This window comes from Cetorhinus maximus, chromosome 21 (assembly GCF_964194155.1).
Source record: "Cetorhinus maximus chromosome 21, sCetMax3.hap1.1, whole genome shotgun sequence".
NCBI lineage: Eukaryota > Metazoa > Chordata > Chondrichthyes > Lamniformes > Cetorhinidae > Cetorhinus > Cetorhinus maximus.
This window is the reverse complement of record NC_135899.1, coordinates 79,565,633-79,583,089: the sequence shown is the minus strand read 5'-3', so window position 1 is coordinate 79,583,089 and position 17,457 is coordinate 79,565,633. Positions and strand designations below refer to the sequence as shown.

General features: G+C 43.1%; 2 protein-coding genes across 2 annotated transcripts in view; both read left to right on the top strand.

Annotated features, from left to right (window-relative positions):
- The window catches only part of LOC144696035 (palmitoyltransferase ZDHHC18-like), a 313,950-nt gene that overhangs the window by 196,804 nt on the left and 99,689 nt on the right, over positions 1–17,457 (top strand). The gene's annotated exons all lie outside the window — the stretch shown is intronic.
- LOC144696032 (uncharacterized) overlaps positions 1–17,457 on the top strand; it is a 79,098-nt gene that overhangs the window by 14,121 nt on the left and 47,520 nt on the right. The window contains exons 4-5 of the mRNA XM_078567215.1: positions 10,845–11,153; positions 14,620–14,916. Of these exons, the coding sequence (XP_078423341.1) occupies positions 10,845–11,153; positions 14,620–14,916 (606 nt within the window). The remainder of the gene's footprint in view (positions 1–10,844; positions 11,154–14,619; positions 14,917–17,457) is intronic.

The following is a 17,457-nucleotide window of genomic DNA, read 5'->3' as shown; positions in this document are numbered from 1 at the left end:
ACTAGGCACTTTACAGCCTTCCGGACTGAATATTGAATTCAACAACTTTAGATCTTGAACTTACTCCTCCATCCCCACCCCCTTTACGTTTCTTCCCCCTTACTTTTGTTTTTTCCAATAATTTATATAGATTTTTCTTTTCCCACCTATTTCCATTATTTTTAAATCTATATCTTTAATGCCTTGTCAGTCTTTCCACCCCACCCCCCACTAGAGCTGTACCTTGAGTGTCCTGCCATCCATTCTTAATTAGCACATTCGTTTAGATAATATCACCACCTTCAACACCTCTTTGTTCCTTTGTCTGTGACATCTTATGATTATCTGCTTCTATCACTGCTTGCTTGTCCCTACAACCACCACCCCCCCAACTTCTCTCCCCCCACCCCCCCCACCTTAAACCAGCTTATATTTCACCCCTCTCCTAATATTACTCAGTTCTTGAAGGGTCATGAGGACTCGAAACGTCAACTCTTTTCTTCTCCGCCGATGCTGCCAGACCTGCTGAGTTTTTCCAGGTAATTCTGTTTTTGAAATGTTTAAGGATGTTGGATGGGGTACCAGTCAAGCAGGCTACTTTGTCCTGGATGGTGTTGAGCTTTTTGAGTGTTGTTGGAACTGCATTTATCCAGGTAAGTGGAGAGTATTCCATCACACTCCTGACTTGTGCCTTGTAGATGTTAAATTTCCTTTTAATTAATTCGTTAACCATTTCAATGTCAGTTATGAGTCTGGGCAGTCCCCTTTTTGGGTGTCATTGCTTGTCACTAAGCCCTCTTACAGTGTTGATTTTCTAATTCCTCAATAGTTTGAAATATTGTCCCTAATACACAAGCCTGTTAACCATTGCTGACCATCATAATTCTTGGCTGTGATATCTTCACCCAAAATCAACAATATCATATGCCACATTTGTGTGCATCCATTCGGGACATTTGAGTTGAATATCCCATGTTATACAGGGTAGAACCACCTCTAAAAGAATTGCAAAGGGCAAAAAAATTCCCATTTCAAAGTTGCTGAGAACCTGGTAGAATTAGTTGTTACCAACAGCCAAGATAGCTACAAACTAAAGAAGTGCCCCTGTATGAACTGCTGAGGATTCATTGGTACCAGTTGCCACAGATCAGAGAAGTCCTGTTGGAATCAGCTGAAGAATCAGAATGTGCATTGCCGGGAAAGAAACCTAACTAGGGTATTGATTAAAAATTCATTCCCGGGATAGTGGATCACTGGTGAGGCCAGGGTTTATTGGCCATCCTTAGCTACCCTAAAAAGGTGGCGGTGTTGGACCTTCTTGAACTGCTGCATTTGTGCAGTGTTTTACTCATGTTCTTTGTAGCAATTTGATACAACGGAGTGGGTGCTGGGCATTTTAGAGGACAGTTAAGGAGTCCATCATGTTGGTCTATGACCGGAGTCACATGTAATCCAGATGGCAGGTATCCTTTCCTAAAGGACAGAGTGAACTTTGGATTTTTACAATAATCTTGACAGCCTATTTTTTTTAATATTCTTTCACGGGATGTGGGCATAGCTGGCTAGGCCAGCATATTTATTGCCCATCCCTAAATGTCCTCGAAAAGGTGTTGGTGAGCTGCCTTCTTGAACTGCTGCAGTCCATATGGTGTAGGTACACCCACATTACTGTTAGGGAAGGAGTTCCAGGAATTTGACCCAGCAACAGTGAAGGAAAGGTGATATAGTTCCAAGTCAGGATGGTGTGTGGCCTGGAGGTGAACTTGCAGTTGTTGGTGTTCCCATTCACCTGCTGCCCTTGTCATTTGAGGTGGTAGAGGCCATGGATTTGGAAGGTGCTGTTGAAGGAGCCTAGGTGAATTGCTGCAGTGCATCCTGTAGATGGTACACACTGCTGCCACTGTGTGTCGGTGTGAGTGGATGTGGAAGGTGATGTTTGGGGTGCCAATCAAGCAGGCTGCATTGTCCTGGATGGTGTTGAGCTTCTTGAGCATTGTTGGAGCTACACTTATCCAGGCAAGTAGAGAGTATTCCATCACACTCCTAACTTGTGCCTTATAGATGGTGGATAGGCATTGGGGAATCAGGATGTGAGTTATTCTCTGCAGAACTCCCAGACTTTGAGCTGCTCTTTTTTCTTATGCATTCATGTGTTATGATCCCAGCTGCTGTTACTACTGAACAAGCCTGATCCCAGGGTGGAACCCGGCTTGATAGATCCTAACTTTTATTTTTTTGTTTAGATACGTGGAGAGGGGCTTCTGAACAGAGTCACAGGAGTCAGCTGATGAACTTTTAACAAAAGCATAAAATATTTATTAAACCAGAAATGATGAAATACTTTACAATACTCTTTCACCCACAATTATACCTTTTCAGATATATGGGAATTTTTTTGCCTTTTGCAATTCTTTTAGAGGTGGTTCAACCCTGTATAACATGGGATATTCAACTCAAATGTCCCGAATGGATGCACACAAATGTGGCACATGATATTTGTAAGGATAATACAAGTTACAAAAGCTATCTTACATTCTAATGTTCACAGTAATTACACAGTCCATGTAAACCAGTAGGCAGCCTGTGGTCAGACACCACACTCTGAAACCAAGTGACAGATGCCACCCCAGACAGATGCTATGGACCTCTCCTCACCTACCCCTCCCCAAATGCTTGTCACACCGTGAGCCAACCAGTCTCACTGAACTCCGTCTTTCACACGAGGATCTCCAATCTCCACTCTCCAAGAACTTGCTTTGGAATCTTCTCCCAAACTGATGCTTTCCCTCAGACACCTTTGGTAAGGGTCCACCTCTAGGGTTTCGAACTCTCCTTCCGATGTTCCTCTCCCCTGGGTCACCAAATGCATTCAAGCTTTCTTCCACACACTCTCTCAAATACTCAGTTGTCAACAGAACACCACTGCTTCACATGGCCATAGTAAAAAGTTGCAGACCTTCAGCTGTCTCTGTGGACCTTCCAACTTCTTGCATGCCTATATCACTTTAAATCTGCTTCCTGCAGCTTTTCATCTCTTTCAGCTTGAAGCTTGGAGCCTTCCTCTGCTCCTCACTCTTAACTTCACTTAACAAGACGTTTTCCAGGTTCCTGCTCTTCCTTTGACTAGAAGGTCTTCTTGGGACTTTCTCCTATTTCTGTCTCACTCCTTGGCCATGGGACCTTTCGGTTCTTTTGGGAAATCTGCTCTCACTCTGCAGTTCACTCTCCCAGTATCCAGTCTCTCTGGAGTCCTGGCTTCAGCTGAATTTAAGTTTGGGACTGGCTGTCTGTCCCTTCTAAGCTGCTTCTGCTGGCAACTGCCTTCAACTGAAATCAAACTGCTTTTTGTGTCTGTGTGTGTGTGTGTGTGTGTGTGTGTGTGCTTCTCTCTGGACCCCTGTTGCGAGGCAACAGCACAGATTTTCTATTCTTGTGCTTGCTTTAACTTCTCCAAGAGTCGTAAAACTCATTAGAAATGCAGGTATACAACAGAGCTTTAGACCTGCTGTCTCCACTCGAAACCAAACTAGATCCCAGGTTTCACCTTTTAAAGTGATATTAAAGCTCAACTTGACCTTTTCTTAACACACAAATACAGAAATACAAATCAAACTTAAATACTAAAGCTAAAACTCATTCCTAACACCCACAAATATAACTTACTTAAGCTATCTCAATTTCCTAACACATGGGATGTGAGCATCGCTGGCTAGGCCAGCATTTATTGCTCATCCTTAAATGCCTTGAGAAGGTAGTGGTGAGCTGCCTTCTTGAACCACTGCAGTCCATGTGGTGTAGGTACACCCACAGTGCTGTTAGGGAGGGAGTTACAAGATTTTGACCCAGCAACTATAGTGTAGCCACAATATTTATATGGCTTGTCCTGTTAAGTTTCTGGTCAGTGGTAACCTCAGGATGTTGACAGTGGGGGATTCAGTGATGGTAATGCCATTGAATGTCATGGGAAGATGGTTAGGTTCTTTGTTTGAGAAGATGGGCACTTATGTGGCGCAAATGTTACTTGCCAATTATCAGCCCAAACCTGAATGTCTTGCTGCATATGGGCATGGACTGCTTCAGTAACTGAGGAGTCGCGAATGGTGCTGAACATTGTGCAATCATAAGCAAACATCCCCATTTCTGACTTTATGATGGAGGAAAGGTCATTGATGAAGCAACATGAAAATGATTCGGCGTAGGATACTACCCTGAGGAACTCCTTCAGTGATGTCCTGGGACTGAGATGATTGACCTCCAACAACCACAACCATCCTCCTTTGTACTAGGTATGACTCAAACCAGTGGAGAGGTTTCCCCCTGATTCCCATTGACTCCAGTTTTGCTAGGGTCCTCGATGCCACGCTCGGTCAAATGCTGCCTTGATGTCTAGGGCAGTCACTCTTACCTCACTTCTGAAGTTTAGCTTTTTTGTCCATGTTTGGACCAAGGCTGTAATGAGGTCAGGAGCTGAGTGCCCTGGCACAACCCAAACTGAGCGTCATTGAGCAGATTATTGCTGAGTAAGTGCCGCTTGATAGCACTGTGGATGACCCCTTCCACCACTTTGCTGATGTTGGAGATTTGACTGATGGGGCAGTAATTGGCTGGGTTGGATTTGTCCTGCTTCTTGTGGACAGGACATACCTGGGCAGTTTTCCACATTGTTGGGTAGATGGAACAGCTTGGCTAAGGGCGCAGCTACCTCTAGAGCACAAGTCTCCATTTTATTGCTGGAGTGTTGTCAGTGCCCATAGCCTTTGCAGTATCCAGTGCCTTCAGCTGTTTCATGACATCATGTGGAGTGAATCAAATTGCCTGAAGACTGGCATATGTAATGCTGGGGGCTGAGATGGATCATCCACTCGGCACCTGGGGCTGAAGATTATAGCACTGTGATGTGCTTGGCTCCCCCAAAATTGAGGATGGGGATATTTGTGGAGCCGCTTCCTCCAGTGAGTTGTTTAATTGTCCGACACCATTCATGACTGCAGGACTGCAGAGCTTAGATCTGATCTGTTGGTTGTGGGTTCGCTTAGCTCTGTCTATTGCATGCTGCTTTCGCTATTTGGCATGCAAGTAGTCCTGTGCTGTAGCTTCAACAGGTTGACACCTCATTTTTAGGCATGCCTAGTGCTTTTCTGGCATGCTGTCCTGCACTCTTCATTAAAACAGGGCTGATATCCTGTTTTGATGGTATTGGTAAAGTGGGGGATATATCGGGCCATGAAGTTACAGATTGTGGTTGAGTATAATTCTGCTGCAGCTGATGGCCCACAGTGCCTCATGGATGCCCAGTTTTGAGTTGGTTGAGGGGTGTGGGGGGGGTATGGTAGGTGATAACCAGCAGGAGGTTTCCTTGCCCTTATTTGACCTGATGCCATGAAACTTCATGGGATCCACAGTTGAAGTTGAGAACTCTGAGGGCAACCCTGTCCTGACTGTATACCACTGTGCTGCAACCTCTAGTGGGTATGTCCTGTAGTGGGACAGGACAAACCCAGACATGATGCCTGGGACATCGTCATACTCGCGGAATTATACCTTACAGACAATTTCAGGCTGTTGCTTGACTAGTCTGTGAGACAGCTCTCCCAGTTTTGGCACAAGACCTCAGACGTTAGTAAGGAGGACTTTGCAGGATCGACAGGGCTGGGTTTTCTGTTGTCGTTTCCAATGTTGGGTAATTCGTCTTTTTTCATTCCTTTTTGTAGATTTCATAGTGGTTTAATACAACTGAGTGGCTTGCTAGGCCATTTCAGAGGGCATTTAATAGTCAACCACATGGCTGTGGGCCTGGAGTCACATACAGGCCAGATCAGGTAAATATGGCAGGTTTCCTTCCCTAAAAGACATTAATGAACCAGATGGGTTTTTACGACAATGGTTTAATGATCTCTGTTATCGAGACGAGCCTTTTAATTCCAGATTTATTAACTGAATTTAAATTCAGTCCAAAAATGGTATTGAACTTATATACCTACTGTTGGTGTAGGGGGTAACATATTGGCATGGATAGAAGATTGGTTAGTTAACAGGAAGCAGAGAGTTGGCATAAATGGGTCTTTTTCAGGTTGGCAGGATGTGATGAGTGGTGTGCCACAGGCATCAGTGCTGGGGCCTCAACCTTTTACAATTTATATAAATAACTTGGATAAAGGGACCGACGGATGATACAAAGATAGGTAGGAAAGTAAATTGTGAAGAGGATGTAAGGAGGCTACAAAGTGACATGGATAGGTTAAGTGAGTGGGCAAAGATCTGACAAATGGAGCATAATGTGGGCAAATGTGAAATTGTTCATTTGGGCAGGAAGAATAAAAAGGAAGCTTATTATCTAAATGATGAGAGATTGCAGAGCTCTGAGATTCAGAGGGATCTAGATGTCCTAGGGCATGAATCACAAAAGGTTAGTATGCAGGTACAGCAGGTAATCAAGAAAGCTAATAGAATGTTATCATTTATTGTGAGGGGAATTGATTACAAAAGTAGGGAGTTTATGCTTCAGTTGTACAGGGCATTGGTAGGACCTCATCTGGAGTATTGTGTACTGTACTGGTCCCCTTATTTAAAGAAAGATGTAAATGCATTGGAAGCAGTTCAGAGAAGGTTTACCTATCTAATACCAGGAATGGGAGGGTTGTCTTATGAGGAAAGGCTGGACAGGTTCGGCTTGTATCCACTGGAATTTAGAAGAGTAAGAGGTGACTTAATTGAAACCTTAAAGGTTCTGAGGGGTCTTGACAGGGTGGATGTGGAGAGGATGTTTCTTCATGTGGGAGAATCTAGAACTAGGGGTCACTGTTTAAAAATAAGGGGTCGCTCATTCAATACGGAGTGAGAAGAAATTGTTTCTCTCAGAGGATTGAGTGTTTCTGGAACTCTCTTCCTCAAAAGATGGTGGAAGCAGAGACTTTGAATATTTTTAAGGCAGAGCTTGATAGATTCTTGATTAACAAGGGGGTGAAAAGTTATCAGGGTAGGCAGGAATGTGGGGTTAAGGTTACATTCAGATCAGCCATGATCTTATTGAATGGCGGAGCAGGCTCAAGGGGCTGAGTGGTCTACTCCTGCTTCTAATTCATGTGTTCAGTATGTTCGCACTCATGACTCCTCAGATACTGAAGCAATCTATGCTCATATGAGCAAGACCTGGACAATATGCAGGCTTGGGCTGATAAGTGGCAAGTAACATTTGCACAGCACAAATGACAGACAATGACCACCCCCAACAAGATAGAACCTAACCATCTGCACTTGACATTCAATGGCATTACCATCGCACAGCCCCCCACTGTCAACATCCTGAGGGTCACCATTGACCAGAAACTTAACTGGACCAGCCATATAAATGTGGCTACAAGAGCAGGTCAGAGGCTGGGAATTTTGTGGAGCATAACTCACCTCCTGACTCCCCAAAGCCAGTCCACCATCTACAAGGCACAAGTGAAGAGTGTGATGGAATACTCTCCACTTGCCCGATGAGTGCAGCTCCAACAACATTCATAGCGTTCAACAGCATCCAGGGCAAAGCAGCCTACTTGTTTGGCACCCTATTCATCACCTTCAACATCCACTCACTCCACCGCCAACGCATAGTAGCAGCAGTGTGTACCATCTACAAGATAAACTGCAGCAACTCACCAAAGCTCTTTTGACAGCACCTTCCAAACCCACAACATCTACCACCTAGAAGGACAAGGGCAGCAGATGCATGGAAACACCACCACCTATAGGTTCCTTTCCAAGCCAGATACCATCTTGATTTGCAACTATATTGCTGTTCCTAAATTCCCAGAATTCCCTTCCTAACAGCACTGTGGGTGTACATACACCACATGGGCTACAACAGTTCAAGAAGGCAGCTCACCACCACCTTCTCAAGGGCAAATTAGGGATGGGCAATAAAAATGCTGGCCTAGCCAGTGATGTCCACGCCCCGTGAAAGAATAAAAAAAATTACAGATTTATTAACTGAGTGGTGGGATTTGAACCTGTGTCCCCAGAGCAATATCCTGGGCCTCTGGATTATTAGTCCAGTAACATTACACTATGCCACTGCTTCTCCCAAAGTCACTTTTACTGATGCCAGCTTTTTATTTAACTGCATTCTCATTCTCAAACCGCCATAGTGGGATTTGAACTCACGTTCTCTAAATTACTAATCCAGCAATTTAACCACTTCACGTCCTTAACCATTCCCATGAGTACGGACATTGGTGTCCAGTGCAGCTGGAGTAGTACCTCTTGCAATTTTTGAACTCCCAAGCTATTTCTCATCATCTGTGTGAAGACCCATCCCATCCGTGAACTCTTGGATCTGATGAGGTTTCCTTACCCCAAAGAATATTGGTGAACTCGTTGGGTTTTTATAACCAAATTGAGGGGTATAGCTAACATGGAGAAGGAATGCAACATAATACAAAAAGACATTAGGAAAATTGGAGATTGGGTGGCGAAGTGGCAAAGAAACTTTAACATACATAAATGTGAAGTGATGCACTTTGGTAGGTAAAACAGAAATATCACTAACACCACAGAAAATAAGAAACAAAATGGGGAGATGAGCAAAGGAATCTAGGAATACTGGCGCATAATCATTAAAAGCAGCATCACAGTGTCAGAGATTAATCACACCAAGGCATCATTAATACATAGAAACCCCATTTATTACTTGTGCAAAAGGGAGAACAATACAATGGGAGCTATTGTACCGTCTCGTAGCAGAATACACACAAACCTGTTAAAAGCATTTTTACAGCCAATGAGTAAATTTTGCACAAACATATCCGCTTTTTTGCATAAGTTAACTGACCAATCCATATAGTAGTAAATATTCGTTCCCAGCACAACAGATGTTGCGCTTATGTAAATGCTTATCACGATTCCAATTACATTCGGACTGAGAAAGAACAAAATGGAATGTCTCAGTGCTCATCCTACAACTGTGGTCAGACAAGATGGTATTGTTTCTCAAGGTTGCAGTATTTTTCTCTTAGGCCTAGGCATATAATTCAACTTCTAACTTCTCCATTAACCCTTTTAGCACTAAATGGCTTCCCTATAGTTGTCTAGGCCACCACAACAGGTCAACAAAGCATTAAAAAACAAAAAAACACTGGGATTTATTTCATGAGGCAAAAAATTAAAAATTACTGTGGTTATGTTAGTACGGAATTCTGGTCAGGCTGTCTTGAGAGAGCAGTGCATTGTTCTGGTTTGTTCCCTACAGAAAAGATATAGAAACACTAGAGGATGTGTAAAAAAGATTTGCAAAGCTGGTACCAGAGGTTACTGCCAGCGAGAAAGATTGAACAGGTTGAACAATAATACAAAAGCAAAAATATCGAGGATGCTGAAAATCTGAAATGAAAACTGAAAATGCTGGAAATGTTCAGGTGGCCTGGCAGTATCTGTGGAGGAAGTAAGAGAATTGACGTTTCCGGCTTGTGACCTTTCATTTCCCGACCTGGAAGGTTAACTTTGTTTCTGTCTTTACAGACGCTGCCAGATCTGTTGAACAGGTTGTGGCTTTTTTCTTTAGAAAAGAAAGATGTAGAGGCAATCTTATAAGAGTTCTTTAAAATTTTGAATTGATGTGACAAGAAGTTTCCACTTGTGGAAGAATGCAGAACTATCAGTCATGAATGCAAGATTGTCAGAAGGAGCAAATCTCTTTACTCAAAGATTGGTTAGATAGCTGTTATCTCTCAGTTCTGGTGTCAACTTTGTAAACCTCTTTTGCATTTTCTCCAGTGCTTCTATGTCCTTTTGTATCTTGGTTAGAATGTGCAGCTAGCAATCCCCAGCAAGTTTCTTAGATGCTTTCAAAAGGAAATTGAACAATAAGAGAAAAAGAGAATAGAAATATATACTGAAAGGCTGAGATTAGTAAATGGAATGGGAGGAAACTTGTGCAGTGTTCAATCACCAGCAGAAACTATGTATGAATTCCTAATTCCCTTTGTTTTAATGACAACTCAATAACTTGATGGTCACTTTAACTGGTATTAGCTTTTTATTCTAGCTTTATTTAATTCACTGAATTCAAATTCAACATTTTCCATGGTGGGATTTGAATTTGCATCTCCAGATTATTTGTCCAGGCCTCTGGATTACTAGTCCAGTTATATCTATCATATCCTTGAGTGTGTGTAGGTGCATCCCATCTGGACTTTAATTTTGTTAGCCTATCATTTATTTTCTCCTTTACTATCACAGCTGTATTACTTTTTATGTTGAGCCACTGGCAAAGTGTCTGTTTCATTGTCTCAGTTTCTCCTAAAGAAGTTCAATATTCTCTATCATTACTTGTTTCTGAGTATGACAATGACAGGCTGTTGCTTGACTAGGCGGTGGAACTTCCAAATTTAGTAACGATCTCCAGATATTACTGAGGACTTTGCAGGGCCAATTGGGCTGGGTGTGCTTTCCTGATTCAATGCCTAGATTATAGCTGAGTGGTCAGTTCGGTTTTATTCTTTTGCACCTACGTGATGCTCTTAATTCTGGTTTTGTGTGTAAAAAAAGTCTGTTGGGGGAGAAAGTGAAGCAGTGATCTTCAAACAGGGGTTAGAAAGACAGTTCATTGACTCTAAGGAACAGAAGTGAAAAAAACAATGGACACAACTTTTCCCTTATTGTCCAGTTTCCTTAACAGAGAGTTTCTGGATTGGTTGCTGTTTTTAAGGAATAGGAGGAGCTTATTCAGCCCTCAAGCTTGTTCCACCACTCAGTTAGATCATGGCTGATCTGTATCTCAACTCCATTTACCTGCCTTTGTTTGAAGGTGTTTGGTTCTGTTATGGAATTGTTGCATGTTACCACCTGTGCCTGTCACTTGGAATTTGTTCTTTCATATTTTGTAGTTGACATTGAAGCCCTTGTCCTGGAGCTGCAGCCAGGGATATTGTTATTTCCCACAATCTGTACCGAGGCCCAATGTCAGCAGAACAAGAGCTGGTTGCATGAGCTGGATGATTACTGCAAAAATCTGGACTGTTATGCAGGACATGGGCCGGAAGACTTGCGCAATGTGGCGAAAGCTGTGATTAGAACTGGTCGTTGCTGGGACAAGTCTAATCTGTGGCAATCCTCTCGTTTTCTTGCGTCGTCTTCACTTCACTTTAACGTTTGGCGTCTTTACACCTTATTACTGGAGCTGGAGCCAGAGCAAGGTAGGTGTCACTGGGGGACCACCAATTTCTTTTACCGTCCCACCTGTTCAACCTGGGCAGAACAATAAAGAATCATCCAACCAATGAGGGCAGCTGCCGTTAATTTTGATGCTGATCAGAGGAGGAAGCCTGGCTAGTACGATGATTAGAGGGATCGTTTGGTGACTGAAGGGTCGTGCTTGTGTCAGCTGTGGTTCAGTTCATAGCACCCTCGCCTTTGAATCAGAGGGTTGTGGGTTCATGTCCCACTCCCGGAAACCAAGAACTGTGATTGTACTCGAAAGAGTTGCAATCTGTGACTGTTGATAACTCGAAAGAGTTTCCCAGTCTCAACTTCTCTATTTCCATTTCTGGGTAAAGCTATCGACCAATATCTACTCCCACAGCTACCTTGATTGCACTTCCGCCCACCTCGCTTCCTGCTAAAATTCTAATCTATTCTCTTAGTTTCTCCATGTCCATCGCTTCTTTTCTGACAATGTCACCTCCCACACCAGTGCTTTCAATATGACTTCATTTTTCCTCAACCTAGTATTCCCCTTCACTGTGGCTGACAAGGCCCTTGACTGTGTTCTTCCCATTTCCTGCACTTTGGCCCTCACTCCTTCAGCTCCTTCCCAAAACCACAATTGGTTCCTCTTGTCCTCACTGTCCATTTCACCAGCCTCCACATTCAATGGATCAACTTTAGCCATTTATAGCACCTCCAGTGTAATACCCCAACCAAACACACCTTGTCCTTTATTCCTTTTTCAGCATCCTGCAACACCCTGGTCCACTCTTCCATCATCACCAACAGCTGCTCCCCCGCTCCTGGCATATTCCTATGTAAGCACAGAAGATGCAACACTTGCCCTTTCTGTTTTTTCCTTCCCATTGTCCAGTGCCACAAACACTCATTCCAGGTGAAACAACAATTTACTTGTACTTCTTTCAACTTGGTTTTTGTATTCACTACTTACGATGCAGTGTACTCTACACTGGGGAAAACAAAGGCAGATGGGGTGATCACTTTGCTAAACACTGCAGATGCCAGTTGTAATGCTGAAGATGTGTTCCAGAATGAGTCACCCTCACCCACAGTGCTAAGCTTCTCCAGTACAGCTCCAACACTGGCATCTGCCTGACAACGTGAAAAATTGCCCAGATAAGTCCTGTCGGAGAAGTAGGACAACCTAACAAATTACTGCTCCATCAGTCTACTCTCAATCGTCAGCAAAGTGATGGAAAGTATTGTCAACATTGCTATCAGTGGTATTTACCAATAACCTGCTCACCAATGCTCAGTTTTTGTGCAGCCATTACAGCCTTAGTCCAAACATGGACAAAAGAGCTGAACTCCAGAAGTGAGATGAGAGTAACTGCCCATGACACCAAGGCAGCATTTGACCAAGTGTGGCCTCAAAGAGCAAAACTGAGGTCAATGGGAATCGGGGGAAGACACTCCATTGGTTGGAGTCATACCTAGCGCAAAGCAAGATGGTTGTAGTTGTTGGAGGCTGATCATCACAGCCCCAGGACATCACTGTAGGAGTTCCTCAGAGTAATGCCCGAAGCTCAACAATCTTTAGCTGCTTCATCAATGACCTTCCCTCCATCATAAGGTCAGAAGTGGGATGTTTGCTGATAATTTCACATTGTTCTGTTCCATTTGCAAACCCTCAGATAATGATGCAATCCATGTCCGCATGCAGCAAGACCTGTACAACATTCAGACCTGGGTTAAGTGTCAAGTAACATTTGCACCACACAGTGTCAGGTAATAACCATCTGCAACAAGAGATAATCTAACCATCTCCCCTAGACATTCAACGACATTGCAATTGCTGAATTCTCCCACATCAACATCTTGGGGGTCGCCATAGACCATAAACTTGTCTGCACTTGCCACATAAATACCATGGCTGGAAGGGCAGATCAGAGTTTGGGAATTCTGCTGGGAATTCACCTTCTGACTCCCAAGAACCTGTCTACCATCCACGAGGCACAAGTCAGGAGTGTGATGGAATACTCCCCACTTTCCTGGATGGTGCAGCGACAATGACATTCAAGGAGCTCGACATCATCCCGAAAAAGCAGTTCACTTGATTGGCACCCCATCTACCACCTTAAACATTCACTCCCTTCACCACCGGTGCTTGTGGCTGCAATATCTGCTATCTACAAGATGCACTGCAGCAACTTATCAGGACTTCCTTCCTAACAACACTGTGGATATACCTACATCACACGGACTGCTGCAGTTCGAGAAGGCAGCTCACTATTACCTTCTCAAGGGCAAGTAGAGATAGTCATTAAATGCTGGCCTTTCCAGCGACACCTACATTCTATGTGTGAACAAATAAAAAGACATTTCCTTTTAGTCTGCAAATGTCACCCTGTTTGCAATTTTAATTCACTGCCCAACTCCCACTCTGATCTCTCTGTCCTCGACCTCCCATAATATTCTAATGAAGGTCAACACAAGTTTGCAGAACAGTGCTCCATCTTTTGACTAGGCACTTTACAGCTTTCTGGATGCCAATTTGATTTCACCAACATCAGATTATAAACACTGCTCCCATTTTCTTGGACAGCAGATGCTGTTAATGGTTCTGTTGTTACCATTTACAGCTGCTCCATCTTTTTACTTGCCCCATACCCACCCCCTTTAGCACTGCTCCATCATCCCTTTTTCCTTTTAATCACTCTTATTATCAAGCTTCCCTTTGGTTCTTTGCTCACCACAATGCTTTGGCACCCCTGCCCCCACTCCCCACTTATCCTGACCTATGTACTTGCTTACAAATTGTTAAATCTGCAACTTCAAGTTCTGATTAAAGATCATCAACCTGAATTGTTAACCCTGTTCCACTAATGTTGTGTGTCCTGCTGAGAGTTCCAGAATTTTCTGTCTTTAGACCAGATAACTTTATTGTGCTTTACTTCCATGCCATGCCTATTAAACACATGACTATGTTACTATGATTGGGAACAAATCTGGGATGAGAACTGGCCATACAGAAGAATGTGTACCTCTCCGGTTATGTTTCTAGTCATATATTTCAGAAGAGAAAATGCATCTGCCATATACCAGTATCTGGTGCAGACTGTGGATGCAAAAGTTGTCTTCTGGGCTACCTGTTTGACTCCATTGTTGCAATTAACAAAGGTAGCCCTGTGTAAAAATTGGCTAGGCAAGCTCTTCTGATTGACTGTGACTGGTTCCCTTAGTCAATGATGCATTTTCAGTGATCGATAAAGTTTAACAGGCAGTTTGCCAGCCATGTGTCTCTCCAGTGATGGGAGATCCTCAAAGAATGCTGCAAATATCTACTGGCATTCTGACTGGATGCCAGCGGAGGCTAGAGAGATGTGTGCCACAAAACCCTGAGGCCAGAAATCTGGCTGGAGTCAGCCCCAAATAAGGTGCAGGAAGCCTTGTACAGCCTGTTTTTATTGATGGCTATTTCTGGTTTGCTTTAAGGGCAAGTGTTACAAGACTCGGTGGCAACTGCTAAAGATCTGGATGTGACTAAAGTGGATTTGGAGACTCTGACTGTGTTACTCAGTATTTATCCATTCCAGGAGCTTCACACTGTGCAGCACTTAACACCAGCAAAGTTCTTTTACACAACCGCTATCACGGTTGCACAAAGCACAGACGTTTGGTACAAAAGAGCGTTTCTGCATGCTGTTCTTTTATCGATGAAAACTAAAGAAGATCAAATGGAAACTTTTTACAACTTCAGAGGAGATGAGATCTTACTGCCGACATCTATTGGTGAGAGCAACTGTTAGATGTAGGATTTTGAAAATCGGAGCACTCCCAGATTACCAAGGCCAGTTTCCAGTTGTCCAGATCTGGGTTCCTGGAAGGGTTGGTAAAGTGACTATATTCTGTTCTCAGGAGTCACTCCCATCACTTCATAATTATACATACCTGTAGTAAATCACCTGTAGCAAATCACCAATTCTAACAGAATCAGAAGTAGTAGAATTTCAAGCCTGTCTTTGTATTTGCATTTGTTTTTCCTCATACCAGTCATCTTCTTGGTGAATTTGTGCTGTACCTTCGCTAAAGCCCCAACATGCTCCAGACAAGTGTGGAGTCCAAAACTCTGCAGTCTTCCTGAGGTTTTATATAGATTTTCCATTATATATCAACTTTTATACTTCAAAAGCTCTTGCTATAAAACTTAGTATTCCATTAGCTTTTTTCTGGGCTTATCAACTTGAGCTGCTGCTTTTAATGTCTTGTGAGCCTGCAACCCATCTCTTAAATTTATTTATTCTCTCCCAGAGTAGAGTCACAGGTTTGGGAAGTGCTGTCAAAGAAGTGGCATGTTGCTGCAGTGCATGTTGTACATGACATACACATCTTCCACATTACTCAGCTTTCCCCCCCATTGAAAGTATAATTATTACTTGTATTTTTCTAATCAAAATGTACTACCTCACATTTACTGATATTGAATGTTATCTGCTGTTGCTAGTACCCATTCCACTACCTTGTCAATACATCCTTGAATATTTCTTTTGTCCTCAGAATTATTTCCTGGTCCTTCCTGTATTTTCTGCAAGTTTGGACACCATACCCTTTTGGCCTATATACAAATGACTGATATGCACTGAACAAAATCAATCCCAGACCAGACCCCTTTGGGATACTCATTTCCAACTGCTTTGATGGAGTGTCCTTAACTCTATTCTCTGGGCGGGATTTTTCAGTCCTGCCAGTGCAGGGCATCGTCTTGGGCGAGGCCAGAAAATCCCGGCCTTCGTTTCTTCCTTTCTGCCAATTTTGACTCCAATGTAGTACCTTTCCCAAATACCCCTTAATATTTTGCAATATTCTCCTGTTGTGAAAGCTAGTCAAAAGCGTTTTAATAGTCCAGGCACATCACATCCACTAAATTTGCCCCCTCCACTTTATCTGTCCAGAGGCTTGGTTTCTCTGGTCTCCCCTTATACCAAAAGCGCCTCATCCCTGGTATTGTCTTTGTGAATCCCTTCTGCACCTCCTCCATAGCTTCCACATGCTTCCTAAAATATGGCTCCCATATTGTAAGCAAGTACTCAGCATGTTGTACTTGTCTCTATAATCTATTATTCCTTCATTATCTAGTACAGGAATGTTTGCAATTTGAGTGGTACAGCCTCACTGCTTTGATGCTCATGATTTCTTTTTGTCCTGAGTACTTTTCCTTTGAAGTGAATAAGTGTTGGCTGGCTACAGGTGTCATTGACAATTTGCTGGAGCTCAGATGGACCTAGCCTTTCCTGGACTATGGATGGGAAATCTGCGTTTGAGAGCCAAGTACATCTGAAAGCTTGGTGGTTGACTGCAATTTGCTTTAAGTTATCTCCTCCCATTCTTTGTGTGTGCACTGCTTTAGCTATCTTAAGATATGTACTTTTTCTCCCTAGCTCCCTGAAGAAGGGTTTGCAGGTCTTGGCTAATTAAGCCGTTCTTCCTTTACATTATCTCAAAATCTTAAGCAATTTGGTGTGTCACTAATTTTGATATATCAATTGTTATGTTCCCTGTCAAGAGACCAACTTTAACTTTAAAATAAGAAATTTGAACACCCATTTGATCGTTGAAAATATGAGATGCCAAGATTTCACTTATTTTTGTTAATCATTCATGGGATGTGGGCATCGCTGGCTGGGCCAGCATTTATTGCCCATCCTTAATTGCCCTTGAGAAGGTGGTGGTGAGCTGCCTTCTTTGACTGCTGCAGTCCATGTGGTGTATGTACACCCACAGTGCTGTTAGGGAAGAAGTTCCAGGATTTTGACCCAGCGACAATATATTTCCAAGTCAGGGTGGTGAGTGGCTTGGAGGGGAACTTTCAGGTGGTGGTGTTCCCAAGTGTCCACTGCCCTTGTCCTAGTTGGTAGCGGTCATGTGTTTGGAAGGTGCTGCCTAAGGAGGCTTGGTGAGTTCCTTTTATTTTTACTGTTACAAACAGACTAAGAGTGCTATGACTAAAACTATTTTTGCAGGCAGCTTGTACTTTAAGCTACATAACAGAACTTTCCCTTTTTACTTTAAGCACACTGACGAAAACCCATATCACAGGTATATTTTACACTGTCCCGTAAGTAGTCATTTAATTTTCCCAGACCCAGTCCAAAGTGATTCTTGGCTCCAGAGGGTTCGTGTCCGTCTCTTTACTTTCATGGCCTGGTAACATTTAACTCCAGAACAGTCTTTCACAATGAGGGTTTTTCCTGGCAGTTCTCCCTCTTTCTCAAGCTAGGCAAATCTTCCAGCCTTGTTTTAAATCATCATGGATTTTGTCTTTTCAATCCAAGC